General features: G+C 39.8%; 1 protein-coding gene across 1 annotated transcript in view; it reads left to right on the top strand.

Moving 5' to 3' along the window:
• Window positions 1–24,283, top strand: part of WWOX (WW domain containing oxidoreductase) — an 820,606-nt gene that overhangs the window by 178,300 nt on the left and 618,023 nt on the right. The window contains exon 7 of the mRNA XM_075188989.1: window positions 17,300–17,388. Coding sequence (XP_075045090.1) covers window positions 17,300–17,388 — 89 coding nt within the window. The remainder of the gene's footprint in view (window positions 1–17,299; window positions 17,389–24,283) is intronic.

Here is a 24,283-nt window from a genome sequence, read left to right as displayed (position 1 = left end):
GGTTTGTATGAAAATCTATTGTCATTCCTCATATAGTCATTTAAACCCGTCTCCTGCTAAAACCACATTGACAGTGAATATTCAATAAACATTTGTTTAGTTTGCAGTAAGATGTTATAACAATTCTTTGTACAAACCATACGGCCATTATCCTTGTAAAGTGATAGAATTTTTGTTTGAATCTTTCTCTTCCTCTTTTGGATAAACTGGGGTTGAGGGTCCAGGAAACGCAAATGTTCAGCTCTATTAGGAACAGTCATCATCATGGTTGATTATATGGAGCTACAGATTCTGTAGCCCTGGACAACCATCTTACTGATATACCGTACATGAATATAGTAAATATAAATAAGATACATGACTACAATTATGTATAATAACACATACATGGATAGTCATGAGCTAGCATGGAGACCGGTAAAAAGCAGAAGATTCAGCATAAGATATGACATCAGAACCATACGAGGTGGATAGACAGGAATCATTGGGTAGAGAGTTATTGCCTGTGAGCGCTTACATTCTAGAGGGAGGGGTAATGAGAGGAAGTAGGCACAAATAGCAATAAAGTGGATGTGGTGGATGAACGAAGTAGAGGGAGTGGACAGTGAGGGTCTAGAAGGTAGTAGGATACGCAAACATGAAAAAGGTAGTTTTAAAGAAGGGGGATGGATGGATGGATGGAAATGTATAAGTGAATATGGTAGCTGCAGTGGTGGAACTACCATTGGTGCAGCAGGTGTGGTACATCGGGGCCCATGGAGATAATGGGAGCCCACGGCATGGGGAACTAGCGACCCGTCGGCCCCTGGTTCCCTCCTCCCCGCTTCCCTGCCCACAGGTCGCTAGTTCCGCCTCTGGATATCTTAATAGGCGGGAGCTGCAGCCAATCACACCAGTACGTCACTCACACGCCTCCAGGCCATCGAGGTTTGAATATGTTAAGAATAATGTACTGTGCATATTGGACACAAGTCTTATCTATGTTAGTGTTTCACGGAGCTATTGTATTGCAAGCGATGTCACTGTCTGTGAGTAGTTCCCTTAGAGATAAATTAAGATGCAGTATATTTTTTGGTTAATCATTGCTTTACCATTTCTCTCTGAGTACAGTACATGGGATGTGATAGAACAGGACATGTTTATCAGGTTTGTGTCCTATGTGTATCTAATAGAGCAGTCAGTGCCGCTGTGATATATTGCTGCTATAAGCTGCTTTAGGAACATCCCAGAATTAATGTGTATGATCTATGTTACTTAGACAGTGATAAAAGTGTTAGGAGCAGAAAATGAATTCAAAAGTTATTAATAATTAAATTGTGTGTGTAAATGTCGAGCCTATAATTAGTTGGGAACTTGTATTGAGGTGACACCATACATGTTTCATCTGATGAATGTGTAATAGTTGTTATATATCTCTTGCTTGTGGGGTTGATCTCTAGAGCTTCATGCTGCTTCCAGCCCAAAGAGTTGACTCCATAACTTGAGAGAATAATATAAAGATGAGAAAACCATTGTATGCATTCAAATATTATCCTAAGCAACATTTACTCTACTTATTCCAATAACCATGTTTCCTGGATCATATGTGATGTAAGCTATATGACCACACAGGTATAGTCTAACTCGCTAGAAAATCACTCCTGTATGGAATACAACACAACATGTGCAGATGTTTAGATATGTTTTAAAATATAGGCTTTAATACATTAACAAATCTGCTAAATGCACATTTTATTGTAGCAAAGAATCAGATAGGACCAGTCACTGGGAACAGCATTTACATGATAGGTCTGTGAGTCAATGTTTTATATTCAGAGAATGACACATACTAGTGCTTAGACCAGTGATGGGCAATACGCAGCCCTCTGAGCCTTCACCTCTGGTCCCCAAACCCTTCCTGCTTTATTGTCAGATTTGATTGTTATAACTTGTAACACTTATTTATCATGCCTGCTGATATGTTATTACAGATAGGTGTCTCTTTGTTTGACTAAATGTATTGTTTTAACTTATTACTGGGATTAAGTGTCATGTTCAGGGCCGGATTAACCCAAGGTCTAACCGGGCTACAGCCCAGGGGCCTCGGGCATCCAGGGGGCCCTTCAAAGTCCTCAGCAGCATTATTGATCGGTCCGGGGGCAGGGGCGCCCCCGGCCTGATCAATGCTGCTGAGCACTGTCAGTGCAGTCATCCGTCCCCGGCGCAGAGAAATCTGCTTATTGAGGAGATCTCGCAAGAGTCTCACTCTCGCGAGATCTCCTCAGTAAGGAGCTTACAGCCCACCACGGAAGGAGGACTGCAGTGACTGGTAAGCGCTTGGGGGGCCTCACAGGGGACGGGGGTGGCGGGCGGCTCACATTTGGGGGCCTTGCGGGGAAATGGAGGCCCCCTTAGCCCAGGTGTGTGGCTCTTTTGAAGGTTAGAGGGGGTAGTAGGTTGGCTATCACTGGCTTAGACAGAATACAACCGGCAGATAGTTTCACACGGATGGAGGGTATAGGAATGTCCAGGAGACTCCCGAAATTCGGGACGGTCTTACGGACTCCCGGGAGAGCTGACAAATCTCCCGCATCCCGCTACTGCGTACCAAAATGACGCGATTCACTGTGAATCACGTCATTTTGAACCCGCCCCCGCAAAAAGGCCTTTTTGCCGCAGTGACGGGGCCAAAATGACGCGTTTGGCGCACCCCGCCCCCTCCAGTCATGCCTCTTTCCCGGAAACAAGTTTCCGAAAGTAGGCAAGTATGCTCCATACTGGCATTATGCAGAGTAGAAACTGCACTGTGGTACTTGCTCATGTTATATGCTGAATGCCCAGTATTGAATGCACTGACTGAAAATTTTACCATTCAAATGGGGTACTTTCTAGTAACTCTACAACGTAACCAGAGACATTTCTACTATGAGGGAAAGTAAGCATCATACACCATTTTTTTTTTGGGGGGGTGGGGGAGTTGTTCTTTTACGGTTCACTTTGCCGCCTCATCCTGTCGTAAACTTCAACAGCATGCAGATAAAAGCTCACTGCTGATTGGTTGCCATGATTGTAGTGGAGATTTGCACCTCTGACCAATGTTATTAAACAGTTCGCGTTGTGTAATTTCATAATAACGAAATCTCTTAAAAAAAAAAAAAAGCCTCAATTATGTCACTTATTCCTATGGACTTGATAGGCTGCATTCTCATAACCTGTGATTCCAGCCGACAAAATGGCCGCCTGCATCGTGTGCAAGTACATTTTCTGTCAGGAAACAATATGGGCTCCACACAGACACTTTCTTATTAAACGCAGAAACAAATTCCCTGACACAGTTGATATTCCTAAAGGAAATCCTGCTGCTTGTTGCAAGATATATGGCCGCTCATGAAGGCGTATTAAAAACATATTAAAATAAGCCTAATGCTACTTTGTTACAAGCCACATTACCTGACTAGATGGTTCTGCAAGTTCAGCAATTATGGGGAAGTTAAATAGAAACAGCTCCAGTGGCTTTAACTTTACCAGTGCCCTTGACGAGGTGCGGAATTGTCAGTATTCTCGTAAAAATTCTTCTGCGATGTTCTCTTTATTTCCTTAAGTGAACATCTGTCTAATTGTTCACCTCCATTGCTTTAGTGCCTTTCTCATGCTTTCTTTGTTTCCAGACAATAAACTTTATTTTCTTCATAAGAATTCAATCTACGCAAGGGTATTAGGCAGCTTGTTTGCACCTTTCAGTCTCTGGAAAGCGTCCAGGAGATTTTTTTTTTATTTTTTTTCCTTTTCTCTCATTAAGTTTGTCGGTGACTCGTGTGTCTTATCACAACATGGTGTTTGTGTTTCCGTGTGCTGCTACCTTCTGCTATCACGCATCTGTTTTGTCATGTTAGCAACCACTCTAGTTTTTTTTTTGTTTTTTTTCTTGCTATACACAAATGTAGTGTTTGCCTGATGTTACCCTGTCGTTTACATAACTGACGTAGCTGTAGCGCCCTGCGCAATTGGCCTCCGTGGTGTCGTTTTGCCTGCGAAAGTGTTCCGGCCCAGCTTGGTTTGGTCACACCGTGGAAATTGCATTTGGAAAGGCTGCTGGTTTAGAAGGCTTTTTATCCACTTCTGTGTCTCTCTTATTCTGTACTTCGCTTTGGTACTATTCCCAATGGCATTTTTCAGAGTTTCCAAACATAACTACTTAACCTTGCAAGCAAAAAAGAACATCTTAATTATCCTTTTCACCCCTTCGGTGCCAGATCGGCTTTCTACCCTCGGGGCAGTGAAGGATTTGAAATCATTAACTGGGACTGTTATGGATTTCCTTGCATTTTTCTAAACATATCACGAATATGCAAAACATCTAATTATATGTAAAGTATATATTTGTTATTTTGTTGAGTACAAATTATCAAGTATTGTATGCCAACTGTTTCCTACAGTAATTGATCTTTGCTTTTCTGACTTATTAAAGATATATTGAAGCTTTACACTTAAATGTGCATACAGTATGTGTTCAGTAGACCTGTTCTTTCTAAACCTGGGAGTACTGGTATATCTGAGAATTTATAGCTTGCTAAATAATTCTATCATTATTTATGATGTGACCACATGAAGCACTATCGCAATGAAGTTTATGGGTAATATTTCACTTACATCGTCCATAAGATTCACTGTGCAAAGTTTAATGCCAATAGTATCGTTTATAAACACCAGTGCCCATGTTAAAATGTCTTATAAACCGTAGCAAGTAGGTAGATGGTTGCATGAATTTTTTTAAACCAGAGAAAGGACAATTCAAATACTTTAAATGGGTTACACTACCTTTATCCTGTATACCAGTTAAAATAAATGCCACATCAGCAGCTGTGTATATAGCGCCACTAATTCTGCAGCGCTGTACAGAGAACTCACTCACATGAGTCCCTGTCCCATTGGAGCTCACATTCTAAATTCCCTAACACACAGAGAGAGAGAGAGAGAGAGACTAGGGTCAATTTTGATGGCAGACAATTAACCTATCAGTATGTTTTTTGGAGTGTGGGAGGAAACTCACACAAACACAGGGAGAACATACAAACTCGACACAGATAAGGCCATGGTCAGGATTCAAACGCATGACCCCAGTATTATGTGTTTTAACTGTACATGTATAGAAGAGTACGTTGGGGAAAAACCTACTTATGAATAGGATACAATGCCCATTAAAAGAATTTATATGCTGCATAGTTTTCTGTTCAAACGGATTTGAATAGATCCACGAAATCAATAAGCCCCAGGCATCCACTTCTGTTCTCAGTAGACTGATAAATGGCGATGGCCACTTTGGTGATAGTTTGGTCCATGACTCTCTCCTAAAAAAAAAAAAAGGCTTCAGACATTGAGTTCTGTTCCAAATTCGAATATTAACTTCCATGACCTTTGCCTCATTATTTCTGCCTTGAGACTCTTTCGATCTCTGCCACCTAATCTTCTGTTATTGCGTACTGTTTCCCCCTTGAAATATATTAATAAATACTGATATGAAGTTATAACTCAAATGCAATATACGATCTCCCTTCTAATCCAAAATTTAAGAAAAAAAACAAGCAAACGGCAAGTAAGAACCACCCAATATCTTATATTGTGATTGCCTGGCTAATTGTCACCATCCTTGGTGTGTGTAGTTGATGTTCTAACCTTGCTCTCGACACTTGGTCTTCCGGTGTGCCAGACAAATATACCATACTTGCCAACTCTCCCGGAATGTCCGGGAGACTCTCACATTTTGCTGGAGTCTCACGGACTCCCAGGAGAGAATTAGGTCCCAAATGCCACGATTCCCGGTGAATTGAGGCGTTTGGCCCCACCCCCGCTGTCAAATGACGCTGTTGCGTCATTATGTCACAGGGGCGGGTCCAAAATTATGCGCATTTTGGAGCCCCACCCCCCATCGAGCCCACCTCCCGGAAACCAACTTGCTAAAGTTGGTAAGTATGAAATATACAGCAGACTTGACTAATCATATATATTGTGTCTGTACAGCTCTAAGTAACTTTTACATGTGATTAAAAAATATAAATAATAGTTGTAACATTTACTTCCTAAGGGTGACCGTATGGGAAATAAAATGTTCTCCTTCTATAGACACACAGGTTCATAACTGCTAGCTGAAATAGTCATAAATAGGGCAGCATAGTGCTTAGGATTTCTGCCTCACAGCACTAAAGTTATGAGTTTGATTCCCAACCATGGCCTTATCCGTGAGGAGTTTGCATGTTCTCTCTGTGTTTGCCGGGACTGGTGTGAATGGCAAAAATTCTCTGTACAGCAGTGTGTAATTGGTGGTGCTATGTAATTAAATGACGATTTCATAGTGGTTTTAAAGCAGATACAATAGACACTGACCGTAAAGCAGATATCTGCTCACTAGATGTCACTCACCTGTGGCTCTGGCAACCCAGGGGCAAACACAAGATTTGTAGAGGGGGGGTTTCCACACCACGCCACCAGTGGGCGTGACCAGCATGCATGGGGGTGTGGCTATAATATTAGACAGTGCTTGGCTGCTCTCCAACTCTACCTATCCCCATAATGTATATGGGCAATGCTGCGTGCACTACTGTTAGGTGCACACAGCTCTCCCTTTTCAAGCAGAGCCATGTGAAGCGGGGGAAGGGTCCAGTCACCTCAATTATACAGTACCCCAGGCTTGGAGGGGGGTTTCCAGGCACTAGAAAACCTCCCCTCGGTTTGCCTATGCAACCCTTATGTGTTCAGTGATGGTGTAGGACTTGCACAATACTGACTGGCCTAATACCTCCACCTCTATTGGCTGTAGCAGGATATAGTTGATCGACCCAATGAAAATAGCTTTACCTCTCTTTATAAAGATACCACTGTCTTAACCTTTTTGCTTCTGGGGTTCTGTACCAATTAAGATAATCACACCATTTTTTAACATTTTCGTTCCATGTCAGCTTTCGCCATTAATGTCTTTATTTTAAAGCACTTTAGACTTGATTCTGAACACCTTATTTTAATCTTCTTCCACAATGTTCGCCATTTTGAAGTGGGCAGGGATAGAACAACCCATAGCCATAGTCAAATAATCAGAATAGTCACAGGGCCAAAATGAGTGATCTGGTCTTGCGGGAGACAGGGACCTGTCCACAAGTATGACTTTGTCCGCAAGGTCAGCCCTGCATGTGACAGAGGCAGCGTCATGAGGTGAGGAGGGGCATAGAGACAAATGTGGAAGGCGCAGACCGAGAGTCACATAGTGAAGTTTATTTACCACTTATTTACTTGTTATGTCTCAAAGTTCCAGCCTTGTTCAATCATTAGATTGGAGCATAAACATCGGCTTGTATCTTTGAACCTGTGAAGTTTGACCCTGAGTTTTGATCTCTTTAATTTTCTTTCTAATTGCTGGTGTACCGGGAAACGATCTGTACATAGCCAGAGGGAAAAGCTTGCTCAGATAGGTAGACCTGTCCGCTCTGCTTACATATGGCTGATTAAGAGCAACATGGCTAGCTTATATTGTTAGCCTCTTGTTCTGAGAAAGCCACTGGCATCGGTTCATCTGCATGCACAATTGCTCCGGTGACTAGTCACCAGTATGCTCCAAGCCTCTGATTTGGTGGAGTGTCTTTGGGTTGGTGGGAACCTTTCTACCAGTGACCAGCGATCTGTTTCAAGAACTTCAGCAGCTGGACTTAGTACTTGCTGTATATTTTTAAAGCCGGTTGTCCTGCAGAAGTAGTTCATTATATATTGTGTAGTGTTGGCTTCAGATTGCAAAGTTGGAAACCACTTTCCTCTTTTTCAGTTACTGCAGGCATGAGTCTGAAGAAACTAGGCGAATAAAGCCCTGCTTTGGAAAGCTTAGATCTTCTGATTGGTGTGTGGAGTCAGCAGCGTACAAAAACAGGCCGGCTATTTCTCTGATGAAGGAAATGGTCAAGCCAAAAAACTAAAACTGCTCATATCTTTATAGCAAAAGGCATCTCTGTTTTCCACTAGCAACCAGTGATTGGAATCTTAACCCTTACCTTGTTGCACCTTCGCAAACATCCTTCTCTCGTTCTCCCCTCTCTCCACCAGCCCCGCCTTTCTCTCCCTTACTTTAATGGCTCCCTCCTGTGCCTGTTTGTCCTCCCTCCCTTAGGATGTGAGCTCGTATGAGCAGGACCCCTCTCCCCTCCTGTCTCCATACCTGTTCTTCTACTCCATCTTCGCTCATATGTCTGCCCGGAGTTCTGAAGTATTGGTACTTTGTGTTTATTGCTCTGTACTATGTCACCCTGTATGGTCTCCTGTTTGTATTATGTACGGCGCTGCGGAAACCTTGTGGCATCTAACAAATAAATGATAATAATAATAATAATAATAATAATTATATTGTAGACTAAGTGAACAAGACCTGTATTGTTTCCTAGCCACTAGAAATCATTTCTATATTGTGCTTTAGCCACAAGGGAATGGTGTCTGTATTGTCCACTAACCACTTGTGATTAGGATCTGCTTTATCCCCTGTCCATTATCTTACCACTGTATGAGGTCTGTATTGGCCACTAGCCACCAGGTAACTAATCTTACCTGTATTGATGCTGACTTTGAAAAACTACATTGACCATATAAAATCAAGAATTCTAAAACAATTTAAAAAAAAAAAAAACCTTAAAATGAAACCTAATATACTGTTATTTTGCACCAATGATACTTTTAATTTCTGTTTGATTTATTTTATATATGTGTTTATGCTGATTATATCATTGCAGGTGTCTTTATCAACCAAATAGTAGAGGAACTAGGGCAATGTTTAATTGTGGGATAGAATTTTAATACTGATTTATGGCTGGTTTACTTGGACTTGTATACCGTATCATTTATAAACTGCATTCTTTGGGTTTTATATACCTAGAAATGACTCGCAGAAAACTGGCTGCCCGGTAACGTCAGTGGACGTTTAGTTATTGGTTTATGTCATATATAATCTTGTTTTTTCCTGCATCCAATATATCTCCAGCCTCCCTACGTGAAAAACCAAGAACAAAAAGGATAATAACGCTCAGAAAGAAAAAAATTGCCCAGATGTGGTTACAGTATAATAAAAATAAACCGTTTGTCATGACTGCAGCTGACATTTATCAGCCTGTTTGTGGGTGCGTTTCCTTTCTCTGTATAATACAAAACATAGTTTGTCACTTTGTAAATACATTCCAGCCTAAATCCCTGCCAGCGTCTGTTAGTGTTTGAAGGATTAATGCATTGCACAGTCCATGTCTGCACTTCCCAGGCTACGGCGGGGCTCATGTATATGGATCTCGGACTACTGACATTTGGGTGTCCTCTCTGGGGGGGCTAAATATTTATTTTACCCCGGTTATTATGTTTATTGGTCATTGCATTGTTAGGTAAACAGATGTCTCCTCTATATACATAAAAAAGTAAATATGTCTATTTCTTCTAATAATAATTATTAGGACCATACAGCGTCTTTCTGGAAAGGTAACAGTGCTGAAATCCCGCACACTGCAGCAATAACTGGACGTATGAACATTGTTATAAAGAGATGTGCGGCAGACACCACAATCTTGCTGCATCAGTATTACCGGAACCTCACATCACTGCGCTGTGGGGGGACTCTGTCTCTTACCGTAACTAACTCTCAGTCTGTGGTTTCCTACTTGTCTCCATTCCGCTCCACACATCACAATGTCTGTGTCACGTATAGTCCTGTCCTCACACATAATCATACAGGTGGACATTGCAAGGCCTCCCGTACAGTCAGTACACTTGTTTGCTGAAACACATTGTGCTGCTGTTCAAGTTTACGATCTGATTGATTACAGGTTGTCCTATCTCCACCCAATTTAAAAATCTAAATGTTATATCGTGCGGCTGTGGGCATTGCAATAATCAGTTTTACTAATAAGCAAAGTATACAGCCGGAGATGAAGAGTGGGTACAATAAGGTGCTCACACCCCCTTAAAATAACTCTTTCCCCTGCATAAAGGCTACATACAAAAAGCATTTGCAACAGAATTACCGTCATACTCAATAGTTTCGAAGGGAGATATTAAGAATATATTTTTTATATGGGGACATTTTATATACCATGTATTGTATTTAATGGGGCGGCACGTTGGTTCAGTGGTTAGCACTTCTGCATCACAGCACTGGGGTTATGAGTTAAATTCCTGACCATGGCCTTATCTGTGTGGAGTTTGTATGTTCTCCCCGTGTTTGCGTGGGTTTACTCCCGGGTGCTCCGGTTTCCTCCCACACTCCAAAAACATACTGATAGGTTAAATGGCTGCTATCAAAATTGACCCTAGTCTGTCTGTCTCTCGCTCTCTCTCTGTCTATTTGTGTATGTTAGGGAATTTAGACTGTAAGCTCCAATGGGGCAGGAACTGATGTGAGTGAGTTTTCTGTACATCGCTGCGGAATCGGTGGCGCTATATAAATAAATGATGATGTATGATGTGTCCTTTTGATTGGTGCTTCCTCCATTCTGACTCTGCACTCTGTATGTCATTTAACTTCAAGTTCTAGTAATCGACGAAAGAGAAGGCATGGTGTGTGGACCTCCTGTAAAATTAAATGTTCACAGTGCACCCTGGGGGGAGAGAGTAGTGTTTAGGTCTACTACTAAAGGGAATGATAACTGCAATCCAGTTAAGATTCCATTTGAGTTTTGAAGGATGCGGAAACTCAGTGGACTTTAAGTGTGGCACATTGGTAAGGGTCCCCTGTTTTCCCCCATGGCGCTCCTCTTTTTCTCACCTACAATCTTTCACTCACATTACTTGTTTGGTCATAATTTAAACTCCTGGTGAACTCAAATTACTAAGGCAAGTGGGAATAGTCGGTTTGTCGTATTTGGAACCTTCCCTGTCGTGATGATACCCACTACCCTGTCACCCTAGGGAAGGGTAGATTGGTGCCGATGTCAGAGTACATATTCTGCATCCCCCATGTAGTATAATGGTACAGTTACATAATATAATACACAGGTGATGTCAGTATGCTATATGTGGAAAAACTACTGTTAATAATAAATGGGATAATGTTCTTCCTACAGTAATGATCCGGATATTCAAAGATCTATGACCATATCAAAGCACGAGGCTGACTTCCGATATATGTAATCATTTAAAATAGTGTGCGCATTATTCTTTATAGCAGAAAAGTTTTCTTAATGTATACTAATGTATGCACATTAGAACTCACTGATGTTCATTTTCTATACCATACTATTGTGGTACGTCTAATGATGATATTAGATACAGTGCCATGTCCGATGCTGGCTCATATGTTAGGAAAGTATATGCATTATGTTAAATTAGCTGCAGCCTCATGCTCTCTCTAGTAATGGCTTTCCGTGGTAACTTCTAATATAATTTTTTAGTCCCAATATCAGATAAATTACACAATTTACAATATCATATATAAGTATATGAATTAATGATATTAATGGGTCATTTTGTGATTTAACTGTAAACACATAAGTTGGTTATATGCAGTGATCCTAATTTGTAGGTATGTTTTATAGTGTCTTAGACAATCTGTCACACAGCTCTGACTGATGTTGTGATAGTGGAAGGAGCCTGTTAATAGATGCAACAGTATAAAGTACTATGCTGTGCAATAATTGTTTAATTGTGTTCTTGAGAAAGTTGGCTTGTATATAATATGATATATAATATATAAACAGCACTGGGGCCATGAGTTTGATTCCCGACCATGGTCTTATCTGTGTGGAGTTTGTATGTTCTCCCCGTGTTTGCGTGGGTTTCCTCTGGGTGCTCCAGTTTCCTCCCACAATCCAAAAACATACTATTAGGATAATTGGCTGCTATCAAATTGACCCTCGTCTATCTGTGTGTGTGTGTTAGGGAATTTAGACTGTAAGCTCTATTAGTGCAGGGACTGATGTGAGTGAGTTCTCTGTACAGCGCTGCGGAATTAGTGGCGCTATATAAATAAATAGATGATGAAGATGTATTATATAAAAGCAGCACAGTTTTGCTACTTCACAGCTCTGGGGTCATGAGTTCGAATCCCTGTATGTCCAGGTCAATTGGGTTAATTGGTCTCTGACATTAAGGACCCTAATTTGTGCCTATGTGTGTGTGTGTGGGGGGGGGGGGGGCATTAGACTGTAAACTCACTGGGGCAGGGACATGTAAATTATTATATATCCTCAGTATATCTCAGCATAATATGACTGGTGCTATATAAATACATGATGATATAATAACAGTTATATTGTTAATTAAGCAACTATGCCATTAAAATGCAATAACATGGAAGATGAGAACCTCGATATGTCGGACATTTATATATGTGTGTGTGTGTGTATATATATATATATATATATATATATATATATATATATATATATATAATATAAATGTCTAGTGGCGTGTGTTAGTCTGTCTGTGTGTGGAAAAAATAAAACCAAGCTGCAGCGGAGTTATACACTGACCTACTAAATTCTTAGTGTGTGTGGGAAAAAAAATTCAGAAAGGGCTGAAATTTGGTATACTAAGATGTTTTTAAATTGTTAATTTAATTTGTTAATTGTTAAAAGTGTTTATAAAGATTTAAAAAAAATATATATATATTTCTTGAAGGAGAAGTGACAGTTGGGAGTGGTTGGTGGTTGCCGGGGGTGACAGTGGGGAGTGGTTGGTGGTTGCCGGGGGTGACAGTGGGGAGTGGTTGGTGGTTGAGGCCTGGGCTATGGCCCAAATGCATGACAAGAACCTTTTTAACACCTTAAGTAGCTTGATTTGACTAGAATGCATGAGTATCATGCACGGGTTAACTTGTGTATATATATATATTTATATAATGTTATCCGACATATCAAATTCTCATCTTCCATGTCCCCTTTTATTCGTGAATCGCGTTTTAACCCATTTCCTCCACTTTCCAGTTAAACAGGTTTATTGTTTGAGTGCTGTTATAAATATATTTGCTTAAGAAGCCAGCCATTCAAATGCACGCCCGTGTCTGCTCACTCCATGGTTATTGATTAAGTAAGCTCATGTCCGCCATTTTGTGTGTTCCAAAGCACTTTTTGACGGCACATATTACTTACCTGTGGTACAGAAAATACCAATTTGTTTTATTAAGAGGCATCATCTGCGTAGAAATCGAAGGTTGTCAGATGTAATGGCGTGTGTTGAAGTAGTCTTTGTCATATAAATTTACCTGTAGTCATGTATTATTTATTCCCTCTATTTTATATGCCATTATAATAAGTATTATGGCAGAGAAAGCTTTTATGCTCCGACTCATTGTACCGCTCTGGTTTCTCGCCATCCTTCAGGCAGATGTATCCATGCTCCAGGTTTAATGTAAATCATCTTTTACATTAGAAATACAAATTTGCAGTGAGAATTGCTGTAACGCCACAGCTGAGACATGAAGGCTGGTTCTATATTAGTGCTGGATTCAAGGATTCCCATCATACTTCAATGGTTGTTTCTATCTATTAATGGTTTGTAGAAAACCCTTCGACTGGAATTTTAGATGTAATTTCTCTTATAACCAACCATAGGTAACAACTACCTTCTATAACATGCAATGGCTCGTCACTATTAATTTTATGTTAATGGTATCTATTTATCTGTCTGTCTAGCTATCTCCTATTTATATTTCATATCTATCTATCTATCTATCTATCTATCTATCTATCTATCTATCTATCCATCTCATATCTATGTATCTATCTATCTATCTCATATCTATCTATCTCTCTCATATCTATCTATCTATCTCATATCTATCTATCTAGCTCTCTATCTATCTAGCTATCTATCTATCTATTTCATATCTATCTCATATATGTCTATCTATCTAGCTATCTATCTATCTCATATCGATCTATCTATCTAATATCTATCTATCTATCTAGCTCTCTATCTATCTCATATCTATCTATTTATCTATCTATCTCATATCTATCTATCTAGCTCTCTATCTATCTATCTAGCTATCTATCTATCTATTTCATATCTATCTCATATATGTCTATCTATCTAGCTATCTATCTATCTCATATTGATCTATCTATCTAATATCTATCTATCTATCTATCTAGCTCTCTATCTATCTCATATCTATCTATTTATCTATCTATCTCATATCTATCTATCTAGCTCTCTATCTATCTATCTATCTATCTCATATATATCTATCTATCTATCTAGCTCTCTATCTATCTCATATCTATCTATCCATCTCATACCTGTCTATCTCATACCTATCTGTTTTTATATATCTAATTTCAGTCTAATATCTAACTATCTCATATCTATCTACCTATCGATCTCATACCTATCTATCTTCTATCTAATTATCTGTCCATCTGTTTATCTCATACCTATCTATCACATACATATCTATCTTTATACCCATCCATTCACCCATCCATCCATCCTATATGCCAAAGCCACACCTATATATGTCCACACATCTCTTTTAAGGCTTCACCTCTTTCCAATAATCCACATTGGTTGGTAAGCTTTTTCACTTTTGGCTTAGTCCCATGTATAATGTCATATTATTAGTGTGCATCAACGTGGTGATGCTACATGTTTAGGCGTTAGCCACTTTGTGAGAAACCTTGAAGTGTGTATGGAAAAATGTGTGAAATGCGTGGATGAGATGTCCTCAGAACTGATGCTAACAATTACTTGTCAAATTTAACAAAATTTATAACTGTGACAGCTCAGAACTGCCAGTTCCTCTGATACAACTGTACAAACCAAAGGAGCCAACATAGATAGCAGTGCTCCTCCCAGGAGGAGCCGTCTGATTTCCTACAAGGAGCCTTTGTACTCCCTGTAGTATAACCATTATGGGATTGACAACAGCAGGAAGCATTCTGGTCCTAAGTTCACCATACACATTAATGAGATTTAGACCATCATGTTGAGTTCACTATGTGTAGAAACATTAAAGTCACACTACTATTTTTAGGATTTTAAAAATACACTTGTCAATTTGATATTTCTCTCTGTCTATTTTATTGATTTGGAATCGCTGTTTGATGCCGGTCAGTTTTGTTTCTACAAGAGAAGTTACATCTCAGTTAATGATACCTATTGCTTCGTTGTTGTTTGTCAACTCTTTTTGTGATGAATGTTATACATACAACATAGACATCAGCTATGTGATTTTGAAAGGTTTAAGCATAAAATTATATTATAGCATTTTACGAATAATGTCAACTTAACACGCTCTCTAAGCAGAATATAGAAATCCTTAATAATAGCTGTTATAAAGCAGTTTTCCTAATAACGGACTGTGTGTGGCCTAGGAATGAATGCAATATGTACAATATTAATCAGATCAAAATCAATCTGGTAGTTCTCAGGCACGTTGGTGCTTGGTCAGTAATTAGCAGCTATCGGCTTGTCTGTTCCAATCATTTTAAGACAAGCTTGATATCAAATTGTTCTGGCTGTATTTTGTTCTTGTGTTTTATAAGTGTTCTGGCTGTAAGTGATGTCACTTACAGCTGCGACTTGCAAAGTTCCGAAATTTAAAGCGCCAACACACGGAACCAAGTAAGTATTAACTTTACATTACTGGGTAGGGGAGGGGTCTTAGCCCTAAGTCCTAACCCCTACCCCTACCCCTCACCCTATCCCTAACTGGTAATGTCAACCTAATACTTAACTAGTTCCGTGTGTTGCCGCTTTAAATTTAGAACTTTGCAAGTCGCAGCTGTAAGTGACGTCATTTACAACAGTCGCGATCTCCTGTCTTCGGATTTACTCTCTGTCTTTTTACTAGTAAGTAGTTATTTTTTCTTTGTCACTCTATTCAGTATAGGAATAATTGTGGAGGATTAAAGACTGTTGGTGTTTACAGCACCGATCACTCGTACTACACTCAACTGGTCGGTACATTGTGCTTCTAGAAACTCCTCAATCAAGATACAGCAACCCATTACTTGCAGTGTGACTTACTTTATCTCCTTGTTAATATCATGTCTTGTACTTTAAAATGAGTGCCATGTGTTGTATGAACTACTTTGCTAACTATGGAAATCTTTTTTAATTAGCTTGGCACTATACCCTAAAAGACAGGTTCTTCCTGTACATTTTCCTAATAATAAATATTAGACTACTTTACATCATACTTGCCAACTTATGGCAAGTATGACCCGGGAGCTGCAGAAGGAAGGTGGGCGTGCAGGGGGCGGGGCTCCCAAAATTGTGTCATTTTGGCCGCACCCTGTGGCGTAATGACGCAAAACGCGTCATTTTACAGCGGTGGCGGGGCCAAATTCTGCCGGATGCGGGAGATTGCCATACTCTCCCAGGAGTCTGTGAGACTCACTCAAAATGCGGGAGTCTCCCGGACATTCCGGTAGAGTTGGCAAGTATGCTTTACATAACAAAAATGTGTTTATCTGTTTTATTTTTTTTCAGATTGATTGAATTGAATGCTTTTTAAATGTTGCAAACTTAAAAATCACATATTTGCTGTTCTGTAATAATGATGCCTCTATCCAACAGCGTTTATAAAATCACCTGTGTACGCTTTGGGCCTGCGTCATTAAGGAAAGTAAGGCAAAAAAAAAGGAGTAAATGTTTTCTGGGACAAACCATGTTACAATGCAAGGGGTGCAAATTAGTTTATTATTTTGCACATAAGTTAAATACTGTCTGTTTGTTCATGTAGCACACAAATACTTGATAGCTTTATTTTTACACTGATATTTAAAGTTGATCTAGGACATGCCCTGCCCCAACTATAAATCTGTCCCCACATTTTAAATGTACTCCCCCCCTCCAATGCAACATGGTTTTGCCCAGGTGCAAAGTTGCTCCTTTTTTATGTTTTGCTCTCCTTAATGACTCAGGCCCTTTGTCTGCAGCGACACGTTCTTACACTCTTTGTTGCAGGTAATGCCCACCGTTTGTCGCCCAAATATTTTATTTGTTTTTGCTGCCTGCAAGTGGACCTTACAGACTGTTTGGCAGGAAATGGTTCATTCATTCTTCATTTATGTGATGGATTGCGTAACTTGACAGCCTGAAGGATCCTTGGCACTGTCTGTTTTTAATTCATGGCCTTTAATAAACTTGTTAGACACCGCTGCACTGTATTTAGCCGCTGTGCAGTGTTACAATGCTACCTCTGGCACCGAACGTTCATTCATTGGAGTGATTTACACCCACTGTGGGCATTTTATATTAAGCCAGCGTCCTCGGATATATTCCACAGCACATTAAGTGTAATATGATATCTTGATCCAAGTTTACAGTTATTTATCATTTACCTTTCCCATTATCTTTTGTATTGCAGCACAAAGCTAAAGTGGAAGTAATGAGCTTGGATCTTGCCTCTCTCAACAGTGTGAAAAGCTTCGCTGACGCCTTTCGGAGCAAAGACCTGTAAGTTCATATAAGAAGGATCTGGCTGCTGTCCTAGGTACCTCCTAGCATTGCCTATTGTGCAGGACAGAAAGGTGTCACCTATTGGTAAACGGTTGTGGTCTTTCTGCCAATGGACACGATACTGGTGAATCTGAGCTGGGTTGGGCGGATTTGGACTGTGGTATAAATTAGTTTTTTGTTTGTTTTTTTAAATGTTGTGTGGGATTCACACTGTGGTTTTGGCATAAGAGGAGGCCATTAATTGTGTTTGTCAATTACACACCGTAAATGCAACTACTTTGTCGTCTCAAGCAGTATTCACAAGACTGTAACCTATTGGTTAACTAAGTAGGTACCAATGTCAATGAGGCACTTTGTAGCAGTAGTCAAGTAGAATATGTGCTATAACCCATGGAATCCATCAGGTATTAGTCCTATAAAGACACGGGATTCTTTGTTTTATAGAGGAGTGGATCCTCTTTAAAATTGTTAATTAACTCATATCCTAAATGTGAGTCAGTCAACCCTTAACATTAACTGTAGACATAACTTTGGTGCAGTAGTTAACCCAAAACTAAGTTATATCTGCAAAGATTGCCAACACCAGACCTTCTGCAAGTACATTCCATAGTGTCACTGCTCTTACTGCAAAGAATCCTTTTACATTCCTTTCTTCCAACCACAAACTGTGACTTTGTGTCCTCTACACGAACCTGACGCTGAACAGGTTGTCTGAGAACTTTCCCTATGGGTCGTTAATGTATTTATACGCTGTGATCATATCCCCCTTGTTATTGTGTTTTCTCAGTTGTAAATAGTTTTACTTCCAGACGTCTGTTAGTTTAGTTGCCCTCCTCTGCACCCTTTCCAGCCCCTGTACATTCTTTTTGTGAATTGGTGCCTGCAATTGAAGAACATATTCAAGGTAAAGCATCACCAGTGCTTTATGAAGAAGCCATATACAATTTGGCTCTCTTGGGATCAGTTTCTGCTTCTTTTAATAACATATACCGTGCTGGCTCTTGATGCCACTGATTGGTGTTGCTATGTGTATGATCTGCAAACATATATGGATGCTTTTGTTATTGTGGATTTACTCAGTAATGTCAAGAGATGCTCAGGCTCGGTTCCTCGAGAACCAAACACACCTGAACTTAGGAGATCTGAGTCGGCTCGGTACTGCCGCGCGCCTTTGGAATCGAAAACGTGGCAAAACGTCATCGTGATGTTGTCGGATCTCACGAGTTTTGGATTCCTTTTTAAGATCCAACATCTCAACGGGTGAGGGGTAGTACGGACCCCCATTTTTCTTTTCTGCCACTGCTGTGTGCCAATGTGTCCTAGATGTGCTAGGAACTGCCGATTGTTTGTGTCATTGCTCTGTCGCTTACCATCCAGCCAGGTCGCTGCAGTATTTGTCCGAAAGTGTATGAAAATAATAATGTGACCTGTGAGGTGGTCAAAATTGACTGCAAATGACTTGAAATTAGTGTTATTGAGGTTAATAATAATTTAGGAACAAAAAAAGAGCAAAATGATGTGATTTTAGCATATTTTTGAATTTTTTCTAACAAATACAAAACCAAAACACACAAGGGCGGTTTTGCCAGATCCAAAACCAAAACCACTTCATGGGGATCAGTGAGCATCTATAGTAATGTCCCACATATAATATAAGGTGACTAACTGCTTCTGTCCCCACATGCATACATCTACATTTATCCACATTGAACCCTATCTGCTCTCTAAACTCCCATGTACTCTATGTCTGACTGTAAGGATAACACATATTAACTCTGTTACACTGCACACTGTTGTGTCAGAGGCCGCAGTTTAAACATGATCTTCTATAGCATTTATAATTTGGGGCGTACCACTCCTAACTTTAGCCAGTTAGAATACGACACTTTGATAATGACTCTCAGGACACAATCTTTCAGCCAGTTGCCTATCCAGGTACATATTGTAGGAGTTGGTGTTTATAAACAGAGATTTGTTTTTAATTCAAGTTTATTGATTTTTCAATATAACCGGGAACATAAATCACATCGAGCAATGTTTATGTGCAATAAACCATCACATCATAATTGTAAGCATTACAGTAAATGCAAAGGACATAAAAACAGCAGGGACAGACTAGACAGGAGGAAGTGCTAACTGGAAAATGTTTGGGATGGTTTTCTCATAGGTTTTAATCAGGTTCTGTGTCTATACACTGCAGAGGCTGTATGGGTGTCCCTCTAACCTTCAAAAGGGTCACAGAGTAACCTTAATGTCAGTATTAATCTAAAAGAATACATAGTTACATAGTTGATGAGGTTGAAAAAAAGACACCAGTCCATCAAGTTCAACCTATTTGGATCTCCTGCGATCCCTCTCTTATATTTGAAATTGAGTCAGATGAAGCAGCCGCCAATCTGTTTCAATCGGAAAAAATCCCTTCTGACCCAATATTGCGGTCCTATTTCTCCCTTGATCCACTACTATCCTTCATTTTAATTAACGGTTGTAACCCTGGATATCCTTTTTTCAGCTAAAAATTTCTCTAACCCTTTCCTAAACATATCAATTGAATCTACCATCACAACTTTCCCTGACAGTGAATTCCATATCTTGACTGCCCTTACTGTAAAGAACCCTTCCTTTGCTGGTTGTGAAACTTCCTCTATTCTAAACTTAAAGGGTGACTGCATGTCCCGTGTACAGGCCTTGTTGTAAAAAGTTCCCATGAAAGTTCTGTATTGACCCTAAATGTATTTGTACATAGTAATCATATCTTCTCTTAGACGCCTTTTTTCAAAAGTAAACATGCCTAAACTGGCTAACATTTCCTCATAACTTAATGACTCCATACCCTTTATCAATTTTCCCTTTCTAGTCCCAAAATGTCTTTTTTATAGAGTGGTGCCCAGAACTGTACTCCGTATTCAAGATGAGGTCTTACCAATGATTTATATAGTGGTAAAATAATTACACTGTCTTCCCTTGCAGCTATGCCCCTTTTTATACATGCCAATACGTTTTTGGCCCTTGCAGCTGCTGCTTGACATTGAGCACTATTGCTAAGCCTACTGTCTATGAGCACTCCCAAATCCATTTCCATTATAGATTCCCCTAAATGTAACCCATTTAATCTATAGATTGTGTGCTTGTTTTTGATCCCGGAGGGCCACATGTGGCCCTACAATTGCCTGTTGTCAATCACTGGTATCATTGAGGTCAGTTGATCTGTGCTTTTCACTGGAGATTTTTCATCATGCATTCATCAAGAGAAAACCTACACGTAGACCAACTCTGCTTTAGCAGTTTTTGTTTGGGCTATGCGCTAAATAGCGCACACTGCGGTTTCTCTTCCCGCCAGGGAACAGGATACATAGTATCCAGGTACTTAGTAGTGAAAGGATCTATTATAGATAGTAACCTTAATTCTGAAATCGTGCCAGAGATTATTCTCGGATGATTACGCAGATGACATTTCCCTACCCAAAGGCAGAGCAGGATTGTGAGATACAAAGAACTGAAGCTTTTTGCCAGGCACCGCACTGCTGACACCCCAGTGTCACCCTTTTAATATTATCAGAGCACTTTTGTGTTATTTAAGGCCAAGTACTGTTCAAGAGCTCATGATTTGTGATAATACTTTGTGTTAGGACATCTGTGTTAGGTTTAAACTTGTGCCAAATATTGTGCTGTAAAGAATCCATGGCAATATTGCATAGACTGTATATTATTTTGTGTAGCAATGATGACTTTAGCAAAAAACATAATTACCAGTTTCCAAACAAATAATTAAATACTTCTCCATTCTGTGCCTTAGCAAGAGGTTGTACAACTATTAAATGTTTGTATTCTAAGGATTGTTGTGAATATATAACTTTGTGTCACTTCCCCTTTCATATACCAACATGTACAGAGTAGTATGGAGATGTGTGTGTAGATATAATAAATATATATATATATATATATATATATATATATATATATATATATATATATATATTCAAGTTAACCCGTGCATGATTCTCATGCATTCCAGTCAAATCAAGCTGCTTAAGGTGTTAAAAAGGTTCTTGTCATGCATTTGGGCCTAGCCCCTGGCCTCCTCAGGGTAAGAGCGTTACTTCCCGACGCAAGCGCCCTTTTTTAACGTGGTTTTGTCCACATGTCACCACCTCATCATTTTTCTCCATCACCTCATCCTTCATCTTCATCGCCACATCCTTCATCTTCTTTGCCACATCCTTTGTCAAGCTACTTAAGGTGTTAAAAACTCCCCACTGTCACCCCCGGCAACCACCAACCACTCCCAACTGTCACTTCTCTTTCAAGAAATATATAGGTCAGTGTATAACTCTGCCCAGCAGGTGACGCTGCAGCTTGTTTTTTTTTCCACACACACCACTAGGCATTTATATAGTAGATATACATACAGTACTGTGCAAAAGTTTTAGGCAAGTGTGGAAAAAATGCTGCAAAGTAAAAATCCTTTAAAAAATAGAAGTGTGAATAGTTTAATTTTATAAATTCTCAAAATGCAAAGGGAATGAACAGAAGGGAAATCGAAATCAAATTAATATTTGGTGTGACCACCCTTTTCCTTCAAAACAGCATCAATACATCAATTCTTCTAGGTACACTTGCACACACTTTTTGAAGGAACACGGCAGGGAGGTTGTTCCAAGGTTCTTGGAGAACTAACCACAGATCTTCTGTGGATGTAGGCTTGCTCAAATCCTTCTGTCTCTTCATGTAATCCCAGACAGACTGGATGATGTTGAGATCAGGGCTGTGTGGGGGCCATATCATCCCTTCCAGGAGTCCTTGTTCTTCTTTACGATGAAGATAGTTCTTAATGACATTGGCTGTATGTTTGGGGTCATTGTCCTACTGCAGAATAAAGTTGGAGCCAATCAGACACCTCCCTGATGGTATTGCATGATGGATAAGTACCTGCCTGTATTGCTCAGCATTGAGGACACCATTAACCCTGACCAAAACCCCAACCACATGTGCTGAAATGCAGCCACAAACTTGCTACGACCCTCCACATGCTTCACTGTTGCCTGCAGACACTAATTATTGTACCGCTCTCCAGCCCTTCCACTCAAAACTGGAAAAAAACAGTGGGACCCAAGTACTCCCATCTACTGTCTGGAGAAGTCTGGCCAGAAGTGGTCTTCATGAAAGAATTGTGGCCAAAAAGCCAACCTTTGACGTGAAAACAAGGCCAAGCAACTCAACTATGCACGAAAACATAGGAACTGGGGCGCAGAACAATGGCAGCAGGTGCTCTGGACTGATGAGTCAAAATTGGAAATATTTGGCTGTAACAGAAGACAGTTTGTTCAGCAATAATAAAAGATCTCTGTATAGCTATCCAATGTGAATGGAACTGTCCATCAATATTAAGGATAGTTACATGACCTTACTTCTAGTGCCGGTACTTACATTACTTGCTCCTGATGTATTCTGAGTATCCCTAAGTAAGATGCCCTATACTTCTATTATTGTATTCTTAGAAGTCCACATTACCCCAAAGCTACTAGATTTGTATGGGTTACTCAGCTAAAGTACTTACCGTCTTCAGGCTGCTTGTTAGATTGTCCTTTATCTCCATGTGTGTTACGGAATTTAAGAGACCACTCTCCCATCTTTGCTGAGTTTACATCCTCTGTGTATAAATTCTCATTTTATGGCACTGGGGAATTGTGGTACTAACTAAATTCATTTCAATTAGGACCCATATTTACCAATGCATTGCCGTTTACTGAAGTGATCCCTTAGTAGGATATGTTTTGTTGTGTACACAAGGGACCACAAGTAAATGAAATGGGAAATCTAGTGAGCAGAAATATAAACTTGTGTAACGTAAGATGTAGGGATTGGAACTTAAATGGATAATTGACTCGGGATTATGCTTTTTAAGTATGTTGCATAATTGAAACGATTATGCTGGGTGCAACAATTTACTGAGTTAACTCCTGATACTTGAAATAGTAAATATGTCTGATATATTGCCTGTGGAAGACTCAGAAACACACTCTCACTGCCATGTGACATACAATTTCTGAAGAACGGATTCTCATTAGCAACATCTGAGGAAATTGGGAATGGTGAATACTGCCAACTGTTTGTTTCTATTGTTACACATATTGCTAAAGAAGGACAGGTTTTTTTTTTACAAACTATTTGTCAGTTGGCAGCAACAGCATGTTTCAGAGTATCAACAGTTAATTTCAGGCAGAATGTTATTTTAAGCATCGGGAGTTAATCCAGTAAAATGTAGTACCCATCACAATGATTTTAAGTTGGCAGCGTCATTTTTGAGTGGAGTTACCCTTGTAGTTCATTGGGCTATGTTCAGCAATGTGATTTAACTAAAGCAGGAAAGTATTATATAAGACATTATTGTTTTTTTAAGGTGGATATATTGGGTAATTGGCCCAATGTCACTTTTTGTGTGGCCCCCAAAATGTGCTCAATACCCATGTTATAATCTGATCGGAATTGTTCTGATCGTTATTGGGCAATGCCCGAAGGTTTGGTCAGGAGTCTACTGCTCAAATCGTACCACTTGCAGAAAAAGAATATATATTGGGCAGCACGGTGGCTCAGTGGTTAGCACTTCTGCCTCACAACATTGGGGTCATGAGTTCAATTCCCGACCATGGTCTTATCTGTGGGGAGTTTGTATGTTCTCCTTGTGTTTGCGTAGGTTTCATCCAGGTGCTCCAGTTTCCTCCCACACTCCAAAAACATACTAGTAAGTTAATTGGCTGCTATCAAAATTGACCATAGTCTCTCTGTCTGTCTGTGCATTAGGGAATTTAGACTGTAAGCTCCAATGGGGCAGGGACAGATGTGAGTGAGTTCTCTGTACATCGCTGCGGAATTAGTGGCGTATACAAATAAA

This window comes from Mixophyes fleayi, chromosome 10, assembly GCF_038048845.1.
Source record: "Mixophyes fleayi isolate aMixFle1 chromosome 10, aMixFle1.hap1, whole genome shotgun sequence".
In the NCBI taxonomy this organism is placed as follows: Eukaryota; Metazoa; Chordata; class Amphibia; order Anura; family Limnodynastidae; genus Mixophyes; species Mixophyes fleayi.
The sequence above is the reverse complement of the archived record's forward strand: the minus strand, read 5'-3'. Positions and strand labels throughout refer to the sequence as shown.